This window comes from Zea mays, chromosome 9 (genome assembly GCF_902167145.1).
Source record: "Zea mays cultivar B73 chromosome 9, Zm-B73-REFERENCE-NAM-5.0, whole genome shotgun sequence".
In the NCBI taxonomy this organism is placed as follows: domain Eukaryota; kingdom Viridiplantae; phylum Streptophyta; class Magnoliopsida; order Poales; family Poaceae; genus Zea; species Zea mays.
The window spans coordinates 149,318,636-149,337,229 of NC_050104.1; the positions used below are offsets into that span (position 1 = coordinate 149,318,636).

Sequence of the window (18,594 nt, forward strand, 5' to 3'; positions counted from 1 at the left end):
TTTCCTTGCATGTGTAACCAACCATTCAAGCACCATGAGTGCTTCCTCCTTGTTGTTGTCGTCGCACCCGCCCGCGACGGTGCCTTTAACTTCCCCATCGATAAGCATTTCAAACCAATATCGCGACTCTCCATACCATGCACAACTGAGGGAAAGAAAGAGGAGGTGCTCTAGAAACTCAGTGGAGTTTAATTTTGTATTGCTTGTTTGCAAAAAAAATTGTGAGATATTGAGGTTGGTGATGTTATATGTATTGTTCGTTTTTAATGTAATTGGTGTGCCTTAAAATGTATCAAATATTTATGTATGGTCATAACGCACGAGCATACATTATACTAGTCACTATTAATATATGACCCTACTTGTCTTTTTCACGAAGCCTTTAAGATGTCTATAAGTTTACAGCCTGCTCTCTTCTCTCTCCTTCACATCACCATTTAGACTGCTCTCTTTTTGTGTTGTGGCACTTAGTCGATATAGCGACGGTAGTATTCGTTGTCGGGATACATTAATGAAAATCTCTAAGAGCTAGAGGTGGTAATGAACTCTATATTTTACACTATAAATTTTAAAGATCGAATCGGATTAGGATCGGACTCCATTCTTATTTATTTTTAAACTAAAATTATTTAAGGATCTTAATATTTTGTAAAGAGACGTTTGAATCGTGATCCATTACTATCACTACTCAGAGCAGAGGTTAGACTTTGGGTTAACATCGGCGAGATCTCGGTCATGTTCGGCGAGATCGACGGGCAATCAGGTTGGGCCGATGGTGTGTCCACCCTTTTCTGCTGCGTGGGGCTGTGCAGACTGCAGACGGACGGACGGGCGTTCCGATCCTCGTCGGCTCGCGCGTGCGGACGGCCATGTCGGCCGGCCCATGAGGCCATGGAAAGTGGAGCCCAGCAGTCGTTGGCGCAGGTCGGGATAAGCTGTCGTGTTTGGCGGGCTTTCCTCGTCGTCGGAAGTCGATCGCACGTCGGGGTGCTGATCGCCCGTACGCTGCTGTCGATGATTCTCCGATAACATGTCGCCGTCGCCGTTCAGCCGTTCTGTAGATAATGGGGACCACTAACCCCGGCCAGGCTAGCTCTTGATTCGTCCAAGGGACGCAGCGCTCTGTTTGCGTGGACGTACACGGAGTGCTGCACATCACATCTTCGCTCAATCATTGCGCTGCCGCTGAGTGCCTGAGTCCAGCAAACTGCGAAGGACGGGAGTTACGATCGATCGAATGAAAGGTTCGTATATGAAAAAGTCGTGCCGGAGTTACGACTCGTATCGTGCTTATCGTTACATGAAAAGCGCATATTATTCTCCGGGCAACCTCGATCCAGACGCTAAAATATATACCTGCCAAATCTCAATAGCGGCGGCGACAGCTACGATGATGCTACGTACGCAATCTAGTAGTCGCCCGCCCATGGTTCTGTGTTTTCTCTCTAGCTAGCTAGATCGTACCAGCAACGTGTATTGCAAGTTGCGACGTCCCATGAAGCTTCTGATTCATATCCCTGTGCCGTGCCGTGCGTGGTCATATATGTCCGTTTGCCCTTGGCTAGGCTTGCGACCTAATTTCTCTCTCCCTTTTCACTCGTAGTTGTGTACTTGTGTATACGAACATCTCGATGCATTACAAGCAAGCAAGTCGTCGTTCTCAGCGTCATCAACAATGCTCTAGAGAGAGAGAGAGAGAGAGAGAGAGAGAGAAAATAAAAGTGGTCGTCGGAATTGAACACAGCTAGCTAGCGCGCAGGAATCAAAAGCAAAAGAGACGGCCCTGCCGCCCGTCCGTGTGCCGCGCAGCTCTCGAGCTCGCACGGTCGAGTTTCCTCGTATCACACCGAGAAATCCACGCGCACGCACACGCTGTCACCGAGAAATCCGAGCGCTGACGCGTGCTGCGAAAGGCCCGCCCGTGAAGCAGCTGCTCCGGCGGCGAGAGAGACGAGCGGAACCGGGAAACGGCCGTGCTAAACGTCCCCGCCCACCGCCGTGCCGTGCATGCGCGCTTTCTCCCCCCTTTTTTTGGCCAGTGTGTGCTCGCCTTCGATTGGAAATTAAAGGGATGGACTGCAACGGCCAGGGCACATGAGCCATGCGTGATGACGAGCCTCGCCGACGGTATCCTAGGCGTCGCGTAGGCTAGTACCAGTAGCCTCTATATATGCCGTGTCCAACGTCGCAAGTCCGGTAATTAAGGCTTTGTTTCGCTGTGGCTTGTACAGTATTTTGTCTCTACGGATTATAACTAGTGAGTCGAGCAGTCTGGTTCCTGCGTTAGCATGGCGATGATGAAACAATGCCCCTGTTTGTTTCGGCTTCTGGCTACCAAAAGCTGCTGCGGACTGCCAAACACTCAGCTTTTCAGCCAGCTTCTATAAAATTCGTTTGGGTAAAAACCATTCAAAATCAACATAAACATATAATCGGTTGAGTCGTCGCAATAGCAATAATCCGTCACTTTATAGATCCTGAGCCCCATGGACAACTTTATATTCCTCCGCACGTAATCCTAATAATACTTAGATTCTCTACACAGCCAGATTCTCTCCATAGCCAGATTCTCGAAAAAGCTGGTAAAAAAAACTGAACCAAACAGACCCAATGTGCTGCGCTTTTCCGATTCAACGTAGTAAATATCTGTTTCCCTAATGCTTTTCTGGTAGGTGTACCTCCGACAAGTTCACCTTCAAATAGTCTATTTTCTGTGATGTACGCTCTCAAATCGTGGGATATCCCATCAAATAAACCGCCCGTCCTCATCAGCCATCACAGAGGCAACAGTGGTGGTGAGCTTTAAGCTTTTGCTCTCGGACAACTGTCATTAAGAGTGGCAACAGAATTACCACGTTCTCATTATTTAAGTACTGCCTCCGTCCTAAAATAATCGTCGTTTTAGCTTTTGATTTTTTTAATTCTATAATAAAACAAAAACATTTACTGTTGTATGAATCTACTATCTTTCTAAAACGAATTTTAATTTAGGACATAGGGGTATGATATATGTACCAAACCCTTTTTTTTTCTTTAACCACACCGCCTAGCGGCTTTTCCTATTGTCGCCGTGATATTGTTGTCCATCTATGAATCTAAGGTTCAACCTTAATTAAACAATTATTAACCTTAATTATAAACCAAAACCGCCTTCTAATTCTAACATAAGAACGGCAATTTTTAGAGTGTGGAACTGCAATATAAGATGTGACTTTTCTTACTTGTTTTTTTGTATAGATTTTAATAATCGCATCAAGATTTTGAGGATATTTTTGCCCATATAAGTCACAAGTTCGAGTGTGTATACTATTACAGGCGAATGATTATGTTGGAAAATATTTTTTTATTATAGGTTTACTTGTAAAGTAACCCAGCGCAAAAAATCACGTGGGGGCGGGCAAATGGTACGTGTCTATTGAATTATTGCCCTCTCCGTTCGATGAGAGAGAGGAGAGAAGAGAATTTTAGGCTGCTTGCCGCACTCTTTTTATAAAGCCAAAAGGACCCGCAGCAAGGGGGGTGACTGCATGCGAGATAGGATTAGGAGGCAGAGAATACCACGGTTCCGTCGCCAGGGCGTCCATCCGATCCGCGACGATCCACAGGCCACAGCCATGGCGATGGCTTACAAGATGGTAAAACCCAGCGCGCCCCCGGCCGATCATGCGTGTCGGCGGCGGCGGCGCACGCAGCCGCTTCTCTGTTCTCGTGAAATTAACCACGCATGCAAGCAGCCATGGCTGATGACGCTGTGCGCGTGCGTCTGCGCTCGTGGTTTTGATTTGCAGGCGACGGAGGGGATGGACGTGAAGGAGGAGTGCCAGCGCTGGTTCATGGAGATGAAGTGGAAGAAGGTGCACCGCTTCGTGGTGTACAGGATCGACGAGCGGTCGCGCGCCGTGCTGGTGGACAGGGTGGGCGGCCCCGGGGAGGGGTACGAGGAGCTCGTGGCCGCGCTGCCAGGTGACGACTGCCGCTACGCCGTCTTCGACTTCGACTTCGTCAGCGTCGACAACTGCCAGAAGAGCAAGATCTTCTTCATCGCCTGGTACGTACGTACGTACGAATTCCTGAGCTGCTCGCGCCTTCAGTTTCCCGTCCATCGCCTTCGACTTCGACCATGTCCTGTCGTTTGTCTGAAGGAAAAGAAACCTGTCCTCTCGATCCTTACAAGTGCAGGAAGGCATGCATCACACAGCTCACAATTGACTACTAGAAAACTGCAGATCCAATGGCTGTTCAATCAGTAGTGCTTGTTGCTTGCGGCAATCATCCCAGCTGCCTTTAAGTCGGTCGGGATCATGACGGGGGGACCAAAAGCTTTCCTGATAAGCCCTCCCTATATCACTGTTGCCTCGAGCGCTCTCTGCACGCATCATTTTTTTTTTGTCCGAAACCCTGCAGCGCTAGTTAAGGTCGCCGGTTATTTTATCAAATCTGATCTAGCCTGAATCCACCTGTTGCCTAGATCTGTCAGCCCACCGAAAGCACGCAGCGCCCACGATGACAGTTGACAGCTATATAGGCAAAACTGTCCAATAATCCGCCAGCCATACAATTTTTTTTTTTTGACAATAAGTTAGTAGCAACCCGTCAGCAGAAATGAGAGCAACTATATTTTATATACATCTACCTTTCTTGATCTGTCCGTGTCCGGCAACAAGAGCAGCAGCAAACAAATCAGGATCCCATCGCTACGAGCAAGCAGTACCGATACCGACCGAGTTATTCTACTACTGCTAGCTTGTCAACTCGCTCCAGTGTCCACTTGTTAAAGCGCTATGATTCTGCTGGTGCGCAGGCAGTTAGGTGTTCTGACGGGTGGGATTCGTTTGCTCGGCGGTTGGTGCCGCCGCGCCTTTTTTTTCCTTCTTCTTTCGCGCAGGTCACCGGCGGCGTCGAGGATACGGGCCAAGATCCTGTACGCGACGTCGAAGCAGGGCCTGCGGCGGCTGCTGGACGGGGTGCACTACGAGGTGCAGGCCACCGACCCCTCCGAGATGGGCTTCGACGTCATCAGAGGCCGCGCGCAATGAGAGCGTGATTGGCGTTGGTGTGATGAGCTGAGCCTCCCGATGATGCCGGTCTGACGAGGCTTCGCGTGTGTTTGCTTTCCCCCCGGTTCTTCCGAGAGATGGTGCAGTGCAGGGGCGTGGTGTGCTGATGCTGATGGGTGGAGTTACTGGAGTAGAAGCTGAGGGAGTGGCAGCGGATTAATGAAACGTCCATCTCCGCGACGTAGAATTCCACTGAACAATGCTCCAGTGCACCATAAGCTGCTGCTTCAGATTTGTTTAGAAAGCAACGCCTCTCTACGTACAATTCCGACCAGAGTTGTTATGGGCTTGTGAATGATCCGTTTTTTTTTTTTGTTCGAAGAATATATGTCGGAGTTTGTGTGTTCTAATTTCATAAAACGGACAGGTAAAGTAGTAGGGAGGGGCGCCAGTCTCAATTCCTGAGGTATGCAGAGAATAATCTGCTCTCCGACCGAAAGGATGCAAAGTGTTCAGATCTGAAGAGAACAGTGAACACAACAGCAACTATTTGGCGACCAACGCAGCATGTATGTAGGGCCATACTCGCCGTTGCAGTCTTCACCAGCGATGGAATCGCCATAGGCACCAATGCAGCATGTATGTAGGGCCAATTTGGCACGAGGAAAGTATGGTGGAGCACGGGATCAAAACATGGGATACGAAATAGCAGCTCTATCACTTGCACTGGGATGCAAGAAAGACGATGTTTTCTCGTAGCGTTAGTTTCAACTCAACGACAAGTTTACGTACCGCCGGCTTGTTACTCTCTCTCTCTCTCCTGATTTTACTCCAGCTCAGATATTGCTAATATGGAGGATACTACCCCTGACTGACTAGTTATTACTAGCCGTGCTAACGCTATGTCTCAAGGAGGAGAGAGAAGCTGACAACGCCTCGCGTTAGGGAGGGGGAGGGACCACCGACGACGGCAGCGAATCAGGGACGGGCTGGTGTCGACGCGAGTGAGGGAGAGTGGGAGGCACGGCCGGGTCGAGGGGAGGCGAGAGGCGGTGACATGTGAGGAATGAGGGAGAAACGAGGAAGGATGATCTAAATAACATGTGAGGAATCAGTCCGATTCCTTAACGAAGCACGGAAGGCAGAACAGAATAATATGGCCCAACAGCCAACCGACTCTGTCTGAGCACACTCTCCGCTTTCGGCCTTTCGTCTGCACCACTGGGACTCCATTTTGAGAGGATGAGATCGTACGTAGGCCGAAACGCAGCCCAATGTATGCGCTCTTTGCGATCCATCCGCCCTTTCCCCCGTTCCCGAATTTTCCAATGCTGGCGCGTCGAACGAACGAACCCGTCCCTGCTGGTCGGTGCGAACGAACTCTGCCGGCATGTTCCCGTGCTGTCGTTGGCACAGACCACAGGCTCCTTCTCAACTCTCCGTTCCGTCGTCGCCCGTGATGGCAAGGCTCGAAAGTGGGAGGTTTGCTGTGCCTGTGCTGTGCGTGCCCATGAATGTGACCAGCGAGTAGAACGTGTGGCTTCGTTTTCAGTTAGCCGAGAGCAGTGAGTGGCAGCAAGTTTCTTCCCCTTGCGATGCGAGGAGGAGCCCGGCAATTAAAATCAGCATGCCGAGCACGCGCGCGCGCGAGGACGAGTGGCACTATTTCGTCGGACGGCGCGGCACTACTGCAATGCAAGAGCCACCAGCCGAGGCCGGAACGGTGCGCGGGGCCGGCATTTTTTTTTAAAAAGGCTGCCGCCGCCACGGTCCGCGTCCGCGAGGTCCTTTTCGCTTGTGATTTTGTGAACCTGTGCTGCGCGAGCTGTTTGTTTACTACGTAGCTCATCGCGCAACTTAATTGACCGAGATGTTGTGGACGCGATGCAATGGTCGGCGGCGCTCAGCAGAAGGCCGATCGATCCGACACTCCTATCCTGCTCTCCTGCCCGGGGTTATCCTATATTAATTTCTACTAGTAAACGCCTGTATTGGTGGCACGCAACGCTCTAGCCGGATAGACCCGCCGAGTTCAGACTCGATTAGGATGAAATTCAGAGGTCACAATTGCACTATAATATATTGGTGAAACGAAATAGGAAGGAATTTGCGTGTGCAATAAGTTGTACGGCTGCAAAAGTGACTGATGGGCGCGGAACGACTACCATGATGATGGGCGTGGGGCCTCTCAAGTCAAGCCAAGGCAAGGATACGGTGCTTGTTAACAACCATGATGAGACTTTACGTTGACAGGCCAGACGGTCGTGGCCGCCATTGATATCTTGCACACTCCTCCAAACATCGCATTGCACTTGCGCTGACTACTAGAGCAGCAGCACGGCACGGGCGCACGGCATCCCGAGCACATGCGGTTCCTTTTCCTCGCTTGCTCACCTCGGACTCGCTGGCCTCAGGATGACGAGCAGGTGGCTACCCGTCCTCGCAGGATCCAGCCGACAAATCCCAGAGCTTTCTTTCTCCGGTGGCCGGGGCCAGCAATGGTGGCGCCGCTGGCTGACGCGGCCGTGCGACCATATTTTCCTTATGGCGGTGCCGACGCAGATCGCGTACGTTACTACATAAGCTGTATTCCGGTGGTTCACAACCTATTTATACTCAGAATCGTCAGTATTAGAGAGCAACATAAATCATTTTTTTATGGGCGAGTAACTTAAAACCGCTTGTGAATATTGATTTTCACTAACGATTGTGCTAAGAAAACCACCGGTAGAAATTGATTTCCACTATCTATTGATATAATAAAATCACAAGTGAAAATCTTTTCCAGAAATATAAAAATGGTTTAAAATTAGAAAAAAAAACTATTTTTATCAAGGAGGACTCGACCGTCCATCTCGGTCAAAGGCGCAGTATTTTTCACGCAAAATTTAATTCACGTGGTACACGACAAGCTAGGAATCAAACTCATGAACCTCACCTCTCAAGTGAAGCATCCTCTACCACTCTGTCTATGATGTGACTTGTGCTTAAACTACAATTTTATTGTCGAGTCTTTTGCATCTCTTTTCTCTTCTTATTTTCTCATTTTATTTTCACGACAAGCTAGAAATTTTCCCGAGAGCGGCCTGTTCATCGGAGTTCAGCCTGGCGCACCGGACACTGTCCAGTGCACCACCGGACAGTCCGGTGTGCCAGACTGAGCTGAGTCTTGGCTGTACCAAGCCAAGTCTTTTGCATCTCTTTTCTCTTCTTATTTTCTCTGTTTCTACCACTTAGACAAATATATTAGTACATAAAAACCAATGTACTAAGTCTAGAAACATACATTTGCTTTGATTATCACTTCTCTCTTTATTTAGCACATGAGAGCTTATTTAAATGTGTTGGACACTTAATCACCAAAACATAATAGAAATTGCCCAAGGGCACATTTCCCTTTCAAATGCAAGTTAGGATAGAGACATACAACAGACAATGACACAGAAACTTTAAGAGTACTATTGTGTTAATGAATACGAGCGAAGTGTTAAACCATTTGCTTCAGAAACTCTAGAGAACAATCTTTGAGTCATTCTTGAGTTAAAGGGGTGAGACAAGGGAACACACAGACATTGCTAGCTTAAATGTGCTTGTAAAATTTTGATTATACTGCATTTGTATCACTGACCTTTTGCAGGTAATATTGTAAGAGAATGGGGGAATTCTCCTGTTGCTATAATGAGGAAAAACAGAAATGGAAGTGACAATATGTTGTTGTAAAACATCAAGTCCACTGAGGAAAGACCATCCTCAGCACCTGATTTCTCCACCAGAATCAAATACATAGTCTGCATAGTGCATACACATTCGACTGTCAATTACAAAGATAAAGAACCTTGCCTAAAAAATCTATCAAAAGTTATAGAATAAATTTGTAAGAACAAAGCAAAAAGTTATAGAATAAATTTGTAAGAACAAAGCACAAGAAGATAACACAACCTGGAAGAAGACTGATGTTAGAGCCATGCAGTGTCCATATAGGTCAAAGGAAAAATCTCCAAGTGCTGCAATGAGGACACCAGTGGCGGTGCAGATAACTGAAAGAATGACCTAAAACAATTTGAATTGATCAGGATGTGGTAAACAACAATAGTAATAAATATCTGTTAGTTCTTAGGAAGAAACAATGCATTTCCCTAAAAATGATTTTTAAGTTGCAAATGACGAAATTTCAAAACAAGAATGTAGAGCATATCATGAGTGTCAGTTACATTGTCAATGCCTTTTGCAATACCTAAAGAGCTTGCATAAATTTTTACTGGAAAACATGGCCACCAGAAGACAAGCACTGATATTGACCTAGAATATTAAGATCTATTGACAGGAATGTTGAGAAGTAGGATTTATACTACCCAGTAAGGCTAGAATTCTCATAAACCTTGATAAGCTATATCCACACTTATCTGATTTCATGACTGAATAGTCGTTGAGCTGAGAGAAGCTTGACAGATTTTGCAAGCATCAATTAGAGACAGTGAGGGTTGTATAATTTAAGTAATAAATATATTGTATGTTAAAGGAAGTGCAAAATAGAGTAAAGACCTGTGTCGGTGGCTTCCCCTTTCCCCGCATGCACCCAGCCACCAACACAACAAGGGGAGTGATCCTTTTGATTGATGAACTCAATCAATTCTACATAAACCCAATTTTGCAAAATCAACTTGGATTGATGAACAACAAGCATGGTGAATTAACTGTACGTACCTGTAGCAGGTCTCCACTGAAAACACTGTGACGACGTGCTCCTGCAACACCTCCAAATCAACACAACTGAAAGTAAAACTCTGATCACTCGCTGTGGCACACATGGCGGGTATGGGAGCGGTCGCTGTGGATTAGGGCAGCCGAGGATGGGAAGCACAACGAGCAGAGCGGAGGCGCGGAAGCACAGCGACTAGAGCGGATCGCGAGCGTTGGAATGGCGCGCGTTATTAGGGTAGCCGAGGCACGGGAGCATAGCGAGCAGAGTCGAGGCGTGGGAGCACAGCGAGCCTTCCATCAACGGAGATCCGCAGAACACGGTGTAGGGATCAGAGCGGAGGCGCGCAGAAATCGGAGCCGAGGCACGCAGAAATTGGTGAAGGCCTCTTAATCTGCGGATTGAACGCGATGAGCGTGCCAACCAGACGCGACAGCGTGGTCTCGCCGGACCACGCCGACCGTTCCAGCGCCCCCTCAGGTAAAACCTCAAACGACGGGTGGTGGCGGGATTCACGGCGGCGGGAGTGCTTCGCGCGGGCGCTTCGCGGCGGGCGGCGTTCGTGTGGTAGGCGAGGGTTTCACGCAGGCGGGTGTGCGGGAGTCACGGCGGCAGGCGTGTGGGATTCGCGGAGCGCAAGCTGCGGCGGGCGTTTCACGCAGGCGGGAGGCGTGTGGGCGGGCGGTTTGCGGCGGACATGGCTATCGCGAAGGTTTGTGGAGGCGGGGTTTCCGGAGGTCTGGAGGCCGCGGAGCACAGGGGGTCGTCACGACGCTATCGCGTTTGGAGGCAGAACACGTGAATGTGGATGCCTACACCGAGTACTTAATTAGTTGTAAAGATTTGAGGTCGTAAAATAATTCAAACAAAAAAGTTATCAACTACAAAGTTGAATAACTTTTGAACTTCTAAAACTTTTATTTTTATATGTTTTCCATCCGAGGTAGCTTACAAAATTTGCATTTTGAATTTGACAAATTCGGGTGCAATTTTTGGGATCCGAGATAATTTCAAATTAAAAGATTGTCAGTTACAAAGTTTCATAACTTTTCGAAATCTACAACTTTTATTTTGGTAGTTTTATCTTCTGAGGTCGTTTAAAAAACTCAAAATTTAAGGATAAAATGAATTTTAGTTGCGGTTTTTAAGAAAACCACGGCACTAGAAATCATGAATTTCTACTGTCAGTTTTCTTAAGGACGCGCCCGTAAAAATATGATTTGTGCTGACGGTTTTTAAAAAAATCGTATGTAGAAATAGCACGGTTGATAATTGATTCCGAGATCTCACCGGCAAAAAAAAACCTTCTGGCTCTGGATCACCCTCATCTGTGCGGTGCCCAACAGCCCAAGAGCTGTGACCGCCGCCTGAATGCATGCGATCATGCATGGCCTGGCGATATTTATCATACGTATTCTAGCCAGTAGCGTCAAACCGCCTCCGATCTATCAAACACGGACACATTGATCGAGTTTTTATATCGGCAAGCCGTGTTTCGCGAGCAAATGATGATGACCGAGAACGTCAGCAGACACACAGTAATGGCGTTTGCCTCTCCATCAGATTAGTTAGACGTAGCTGTCGGAATTAGCTACCGCCCTCGATCGATCTATCGTTCTAAATTGCAAGGGCCCCTCCCGCCTTCGATCCATCGCTGCTACCGTCTCTCTCTAGCTCGGAATAAAGTTTAGATGGATCTATATCTCTAACGCGTTCAGCTCTAGCTAGCATACATTACAGAGCACACGCCACTATTTCTATAGGGGGTGGTTGCTGATGCTGCCGCCGCCATGGTTGGAGATGATTAACTAGCAGGTTTGGAAAGGCCTGGATCAGCTGCATGCTAATGATGACAGGTTCTTTATATGGAAGAGCGGTGGCTATTAGCCTAACTGATCTCGTCGTTAGCAGAAAAGAAGGGGCAACTGGTCGTAAGAGATTTTCAGGAGCTGGCGCCGCCCATGGAGGTTGCTTGACCTGCACATGTGTTGTATGTGCCCACTTGGACGAACCAAGAAAAGATCTAGCTAGCCGCGCCGATGCTATCGAGGTTGCGCTGGCTTAATTACCTAAATAAATAAGGTGGCTATATGGCATTCTTAATTGCCACAAAATAATCCAGCGACGAAGCTAGAGCAAAATTGAGGAAAATGCAATTAGTCTAGTGCACTAGTATAAATGAGCTCTACAGTGACGGTTCTAAACCTATTTTTACTGGCGTTTCTTAGAACCGTCGGTATTAGAGGCCAGTAAAAATCATTATTTTTACAGGCGGGTAACTGAGGACCGCCTGTGGAAATCGATTTCCACTGGCGGTTGAGTTAAGAAAATCGCCAGTGGAAATCAATTTTCACTGACGGTCGACGTAATAAATCCGCTAGTAAAAATTATTTTTAGAAATATTAAACGAGTTTTTAAAATAGCAAAAAAATTATTTAATGAGAGGATTCAGCACCCCACCCGCCTGTCTCCGTCGAAGTCGCAACTCGCGGCATTTTTTCACGCGCTACCCTCGCGCGTACCCTCCACTACCACTCCATCTATGGCATGTTTTGTGTCTAGTTTGTAGTTTTATTGTCCACATATTACAACCATTTGAGTATAAATTGTTTGTTTGAGACCGTAAACGAATTCAAAGAAAAAAGTTGTCAACTACAAAGTTGATAACTTTTGAAGTTCTACAACTTTTATTTTGACACTTTTTCATCCGAGGCAGTTTGCAAAATTTGAATTTTAAATTTGATATACTTAGATTCAATTTTTGAGAACCGAAATGAGTTCAAATAAAAAAGTTGTCAACTACAAAGTCTTATAACTTTTATAGATCTATAACTTTTATTTTGCTAGTTTTGTCATATGAGGTCATTTGGAAAACTCAAAAAATTAACGATATAAATAATTTCTAGTGGCCGCTCCTTAAGAAAACCGCCACTAGAAATCATGGATTTTTACAGGCTGTTTTCTTAAGGAACCGCCTGTAGAAATATGATTTCTAGTGACGGTTTTCTTAAGGAACCGCCACTAAAAATAGCAGTCGGTTGATAACCAAATCCGTCTGTAAAATATATCGTCCCGCACGCTTTGAGCCTTTTTCTACTAGTGGTGAATACATACTAATTTTTTCTAAAGGTGTAAAATTTTAACTGTATCTATATAATTTGTATTTTTGAGAGGTACACTTGCATCCACTAGATACAACTAGCTTCACCCTTGACATCATCGTACCGAACAGTTTGCATTTCTTGTGTACATATAGCCAGGACTATATATGCACATATGCATACGTTCGATCTGCCCCTCCAACCACGATCCGATTAATGGTGTTGAACCAATGAATCTTGAGATCTATAAAATCTCTACTATATTAAAACACTAGTTCCATTGTTTCCACTATAGTTGTGCTCCCCAACATTTAATTTAATTAGTAAAAATGCTAAAACTATATAAATTAAATATGAATTTAAATCATGGTTGTTAACTTTAAACTCGTATTCACAGTCACCTAACCAATAGAACACGCATGTATTTGTGTTTTATATTCTATACTTAAGCAGAATAAATGAAAACCGTAAGGACGTTTTACTAGTCACCACTATATATACATCGGTCTATCAGAGGGCATATATACCCTACCGCTGGGAAAAAAAAAGTTTCTATTAAAATAAGAGCACCTCAGATATATTCTTATAAAACACTCTTAAATATTTTCTACTTGACCTTAAGAAACTGAAAGGAAATTGGGTACCAACAAAATCACTTTATTCCAGGCGGGTTTATGACGTTTTGCTTCTCGCTTTACATGCTAATAAATTCGTCAAAGTCACTTGAAAAAAAAACAAACCGGCACACATGATGGCAGCTTCTTTTACCGTACCGGTTCCATAGTTTTTACCTTGCTTTCCCCCAGGAATATTTCATTGGAATTCCCCCCTTTTCAACTTGGTCGGTGCTTAAAATCTTTTCAACCGTCTATCCTCAAATAAAAGAAGAGATGTTCACCTCATCGTGAGCCCACGTGGTTTCCACGATGCTCACGGTAGATCGCGTGTCTTCCCCCCTGGGGGAACAGCCAAGAAGCCACCCAAAAAAAAAGGATCATATATCGCCACCTCGCTTTCTCTAAAGAATTCTAGAGCTTTTTGTCAAAATCCTTTCAGCAAGCTGGTGGTGCTTGGGCTTCAATTCAACTAGTGGTAAAGAATGGGTCATCGACCCTTTGTGTTGACATGTTACCCATATGTACTAGTACTGGTCTAAAACCATGTCATATTGTCATTACACACGCTTTTGTCTTTTCAGTAAGCAACTAAGCATTCACACACATCTTTATTTTAGCCTACGCGATTGAGGTAACTGTATCTCGGTTCATGTAATTTTTTTTTTCTACGTGCGCTTTCACCCTCCTCCTTTCCCAACGTACTAGGTTTCAGGTGCAAGGTGAGCCAAGCACAAGCATAAATACAAAGATTTTTCTTTTTATGAAGACAAACACAAATGTTCACCATATTGTGCGCTTGCTTTAACATATATATATATATATATATATATATATATATATATATATATATATATATATATATATGCTGTAAAATATACGTAAAATTTACTGTTTGAAGCATACCAAGGTTACCACCAACCTCACAACCAAGAGACGTATAACGAACTCTCGTCTACTCCCTCCGTTAAAAAAATAAACTATTTTGTATTTCTAGATATTAGATTTTATTATACATTTAGGTATATAATTATGTCCCTATATGTATACAGTCCAAATACCGTATTAAAATTTTAAAGTAAATAATATAATTTATTTTTTTGGAGGGGGAGGGGGGAGGAATAATTTAAAGAAGTTGATACTCCCTCCGTTTCTTTTTATTTGTCGCTGGATAATGTAAAATTGCACTATCCAGCGACAAATAAAAAGAAACGGAGGGAGTACCTGATATGGTTATTCGACTAGTAGATAATTAGTACTAATTCAAGTAATATGTTTCTATATACGCACCTCAACCCGGCCTAAAATAAAGTCATCTCCGATCACATAACAAAGCCATTATTTTGATCTGAGTTGGAAAACCTTTTTTGACCGCAGATTAACGATTTACAAGTCATGGGGCAACACGTACCACGCACGCCTAAAGCAAGAACGATTAGATTGGCTAAAAGAAAAGCCTAGGAAAACAATTAGCGCGTCGAAACGAAAGCTCTCCGCCTTTGCTCAGCAACTTTATGGCTATTATGCTTCTGCTTTGCAAGACGCAACGTTCTTTCTAAGCACTCCACACTACGCGTTGCATATACATATATAGCTTCAACCATAATATCTTCTTTAGAGACGTATGGATTTGTGTAGAAAGTAATTTTTTTTCCTTAATTGCATTTCTCTATTTTCCTATAAACACTGTGTCAACACCCGAGCAAGAATATACCGTGATAGCCGCCAATACGAATTCAAGGATCCTGATACAAGAATCTATTGCGAGACCCGCTTCCGCCTCCTCTTCGATCTCCCTGCGTGTGACGAGGAGATTGATTCCCGTTGTTGATCAGTGATGGATCGGCTCCTCCAGTGGCACCTGCAGGAGAGGCTCAGATCCTATTCCTGATGGGGAGATGGGGATCTAAGACAATCGCAGCTCTTTCAGTCACTCCGAGTGCCTATGCGATCAGTATCTCACAGAGTTTCGATTAGAGTTTTGTGGTCGAGTGATTAGTATTGGTTAAACTCGTTGCCCCCTTAATCTATGTATATGGCGTCGTGTGACCGGGGGCTGCAACCAACAGTTAGGATAGCCTCCCAGATCAGGGGTGCAGTTAGACGGTTAGGATTAACCCTACCCCGGTTACTGTTAACAGGCTAGTGTAGAGGACAAATCCTAACAATCTTCCCTTTGTTCTCTACATATCTCTTACTCAAATTTTTACAAATTCCATTATTTGACAAGTTTACACATAGAGACCAATGCGTGACAATAATCTATTAAGTATCACCGCATTCATTGACTACAACATGCTCCCCTGCTTCAGAACAAAAAGACTTTACTTAGTTGCAATCTGTAGCCCCTATGATTAGGGATCATAGGCACTCCCTTAATCCCATACAATGCAAGATTAATATAACATATTATATATAGGTTCCACCGTTAAAAATCATAGATATATTTTGATCATAGCATTATAGCACCACAAATGCTGCTGTTTTTCTCGAGCATGAATATGGCATCACCGATTTTCCTGATGATCTAAAAAACCGTTTTCCGACGTTAGAGTCGCTCAATCTGGCCGCACCATCAACCAGATTCTTCCCAGCCTTTGTATGTGCAGCATGTCGAGCCTTTGCTAGCTAGACTATTCTCAAACAGTACGTAGCAGCTCAGAGCTTCGCCTATCTCCATACCTCCATTCTTGCACTCGATCATCACCAACACGAAATGCAGCGCTCTGCACTAGTTTTGGCGGTGGCGTGCTACATCCTTCTTCTGACGCGCGTCTTTGGGGAAAAAAAAAGGCTAGCAGAGCAAAACCCCGCCCCGCCCGCGTGTTGCGCCCGGAGCCGGCCGGTGGACCCGGCAGAAAGGCCGGCCGGAGGAAAAGCAAGGCGGCGTCGCTTTCCGCGCGCGTGTCCCCGCCTCCCCGGGCGGCGCTCCCAAGTCCCAAGCGCCGAAACCGACCGACGGCCCGATGCGGCCTAGGGGCACCTGCCGGAATCCCGATCCGGCGGCTGGCGTCGGTTTGGCGGTTGCCGGCCTACGCGCCGTCGTCGGTCCCTGTCGTGCAGATTCGCGCTAGGGTGGAAACTGGCTGTGACCTGTGAGATCTTGTGGCGTCGCATGTGCCGCGCCGCGCTCACTGCTCTATGGGCGGCGTCTTCGTGTGCGGTTACTGGTCGGTCTGGTCTGGGCCTGCTGTCGTAGAAATACTCCAGGTTTTGTGAAACAATAACCTGTTCGCTGCAGTTCCAACTGCTGAAGGGCGCCGCAGCGGCAGGCCGGCAGCCAGTCAAACGAGCAGAACTTGCACGCTGCTGTTTTTTTTTTGTTTTCATTTTCGTTGACTTTCTTTCGTTTCCAACTCTGCTCTGCTGTTAGCATGTCCTCCAATGCTCCAACAGTCCCGTTGATTAAACTTATAAACCGTTTTTTATTTTTGCAAAAGTCAAATTTCAACCAAAGATGTAAAAAGTAATGACTGCTTTGGACAGAGAACCGATTTGCTCTACTACAGAATTTAAAACTTTAGGTTATAGTAGAGTTCCAAATACTCTAAAAATAACATGATATTTAGAATATCATGGTTTTGAAAACATATTTTTTATGATTACAACCAAACACTTAATGATATAAAATACTCTGGTATTCCTAGACCCTCGTGTCTCGGGCGGTGCAGTGGATCACACACCAACATCGTCTACACGACCAGAACAATTCCTAGACCGCATTGACGTGCTTTGGCTCTAGAGCTAATGAATCATAATTTTGCAAAAAAAAAACATATTCTACCATGATTCTATAAATGTCAATATCTTATTGTATAAATTTATTTAGACTTAAGATGTTTTTATTAGAACTGTATTCTTTTATGGATGGAGAAACTATAATAAAGTAATCAGTGAAAATTAATCAGGTTGAGGGCAAAGGCATTGACCGTCTAGCCACTTATGTTTCGTATAAAACATACTTGATTTATATTCGAAGAACTTCTGAAAAAACTCAAATCATTAAGGTATATGGTTACTTATAAATTTAAATCACTAGACCTAAAATGTATTACAAATAAGTAATGTGTTTTTCTGGAAAAAAAAAGATAGGGAGTTACTATATTCGGGTGTCTCAGTTTTTAGGTAACAATCTTAAACAAACAACCGACCAGTATATAATTAAAAGGATATCTCACAAGAGATAATTTATATTTTTGAATAGTCAAACAATGACAAAATTGTTTGAACAATGAAAAAAGTTCAAGCACCTGAAATTTAGGAGATTCTTTTTAGATAAGAACTTTTAAAGCTCCCTCCTTTGTGAGTCCGCGCACAACGTAGGAGTACAAGAAACATCAAAAACCTCCACAAGCTGGAGGAAAAGGAGAAATTAAATGTAGCCAAGTCTATTATTGAACATCCAACCAAATCTAGAAAGAGGGTCCAACATCGAGCAAACAGGTCGAGCAAACAGATCACAACATGTCATTTTCCTCCTTAGATTGCAGCAACGCCCAATATCTCGACCAATATTTCCCCTGAAAACCGGCTGCAAAAATAAATTATATTTCATATCGTTAGAAAAACATTGCGGTTTCTCCATATTGACAGCTCAAAGCTGTAGCCCCCACTAAAAAAATTAGGAGATGTGAAAATGTTAATGCGTCAAGTGTTTAAATACAATTGTGACTACTAATTTTTACAATATTTGAAAAAATATGGGAAAACTATATTGCTACAAAATTACATTTCGAGAGACATATACTCATATCATTTTCAAATATCCAAACCTAAGACCAAAAAAAAAATTGTAACCAAAATTTAGAATAGTTGACTTAAAATCGTCACTCAATTGCTTGTAATTTGAGAGTACTTGCTTCCTCAAAAAGGAAAGAAAAAACATTATACGTGCTATGAGAACAATGCTCACAACTGGCGAAGAATAAAATACCATTATATTCTCTTAAGGGCATCACCAAAAGTTATGCACTCCGTACGATTTACCCCGGGAGATCGGGAGTAATATAATTGACACGTGCATATCTGCCATTAGTGGTAGAGAAGGAAACAAGGGCGCGGTAGTTTCTGGTCAATTGTCAAATCACCTCCCATTTCCCCCCTAACGTTTGACGGTGCGACACCTAAGACCTAACCCATCTCCGGACCTTCTCTCCCGAGTCCCGCTATAAAGAGGAGCCAAT

The 18,594-nt window shown here is 44.8% G+C and overlaps 2 protein-coding genes across 3 annotated transcripts; one reads left to right on the plus strand and one right to left on the minus strand.

Annotated features, from left to right (window-relative positions):
* Positions 1-3,451: 3,451 nt before the first annotated feature.
* Positions 3,452-5,558, plus strand: LOC100280108 (actin-depolymerizing factor 5). 2 transcript variants are annotated; one of them, XM_008660295.3, is made up of 3 exons: positions 3,452-3,635; positions 3,789-4,048; positions 4,886-5,558. In XM_008660295.3, exons 1-3 carry the CDS (start codon positions 3,528-3,530, stop codon positions 5,034-5,036), a joined length of 519 nt encoding a protein of 172 aa, XP_008658517.1. In that variant the 5' UTR covers positions 3,452-3,527; the 3' UTR covers positions 5,037-5,558.
* A 3,059-nt stretch (positions 5,559-8,617) lies between these two features.
* On the minus strand, positions 8,618-9,608 carry LOC103640382 (UDP-galactose/UDP-glucose transporter 7). The gene is made up of 3 exons (XM_008662974.1): positions 9,540-9,608; positions 8,937-9,047; positions 8,618-8,785 (listed from the first exon to the last, which is right to left on the minus strand). The coding sequence occupies exons 1-3, from the start codon at positions 9,567-9,569 to the stop codon at positions 8,618-8,620; spliced, it is 309 nt and encodes a 102-aa protein (XP_008661196.1). The 5' UTR covers positions 9,570-9,608.
* Positions 9,609-18,594: the final 8,986 nt, after the last annotated feature.

What these genes read in the sequence shown, in the direction of transcription:
- LOC103640382 (XM_008662974.1), bottom strand. Translation starts at nt 9,569, where the DNA reads ATGCGGGGAAAGGGGAAGCCACCGACACAG. An exon ending in AGGGGAAGCCACCGACACAG is followed by an intron (nt 9,048 to 9,539) that starts GTCTTTACTCTA and finishes AAATTGTTTTAG; the next exon opens with GTCATTCTTTCAGTTATCTG. An exon ending in TAACATCAGTCTTCTTCCAG is followed by an intron (nt 8,786 to 8,936) that starts GTTGTGTTATCT and finishes TGCACTATGCAG; the next exon opens with ACTATGTATTTGATTCTGGT.
- LOC100280108 (XM_008660295.3), top strand. Translation starts at nt 3,528, where the DNA reads ATGCGAGATAGGATTAGGAGGCAGAGAATACCACGGTTCCGTCGCCAG. An exon ending in TGGCGATGGCTTACAAGATG is followed by an intron (nt 3,636 to 3,788) that starts GTAAAACCCAGC and finishes TTTGATTTGCAG; the next exon opens with GCGACGGAGGGGATGGACGT. An exon ending in AAGATCTTCTTCATCGCCTG is followed by an intron (nt 4,049 to 4,885) that starts GTACGTACGTAC and finishes TCTTTCGCGCAG; the next exon opens with GTCACCGGCGGCGTCGAGGA.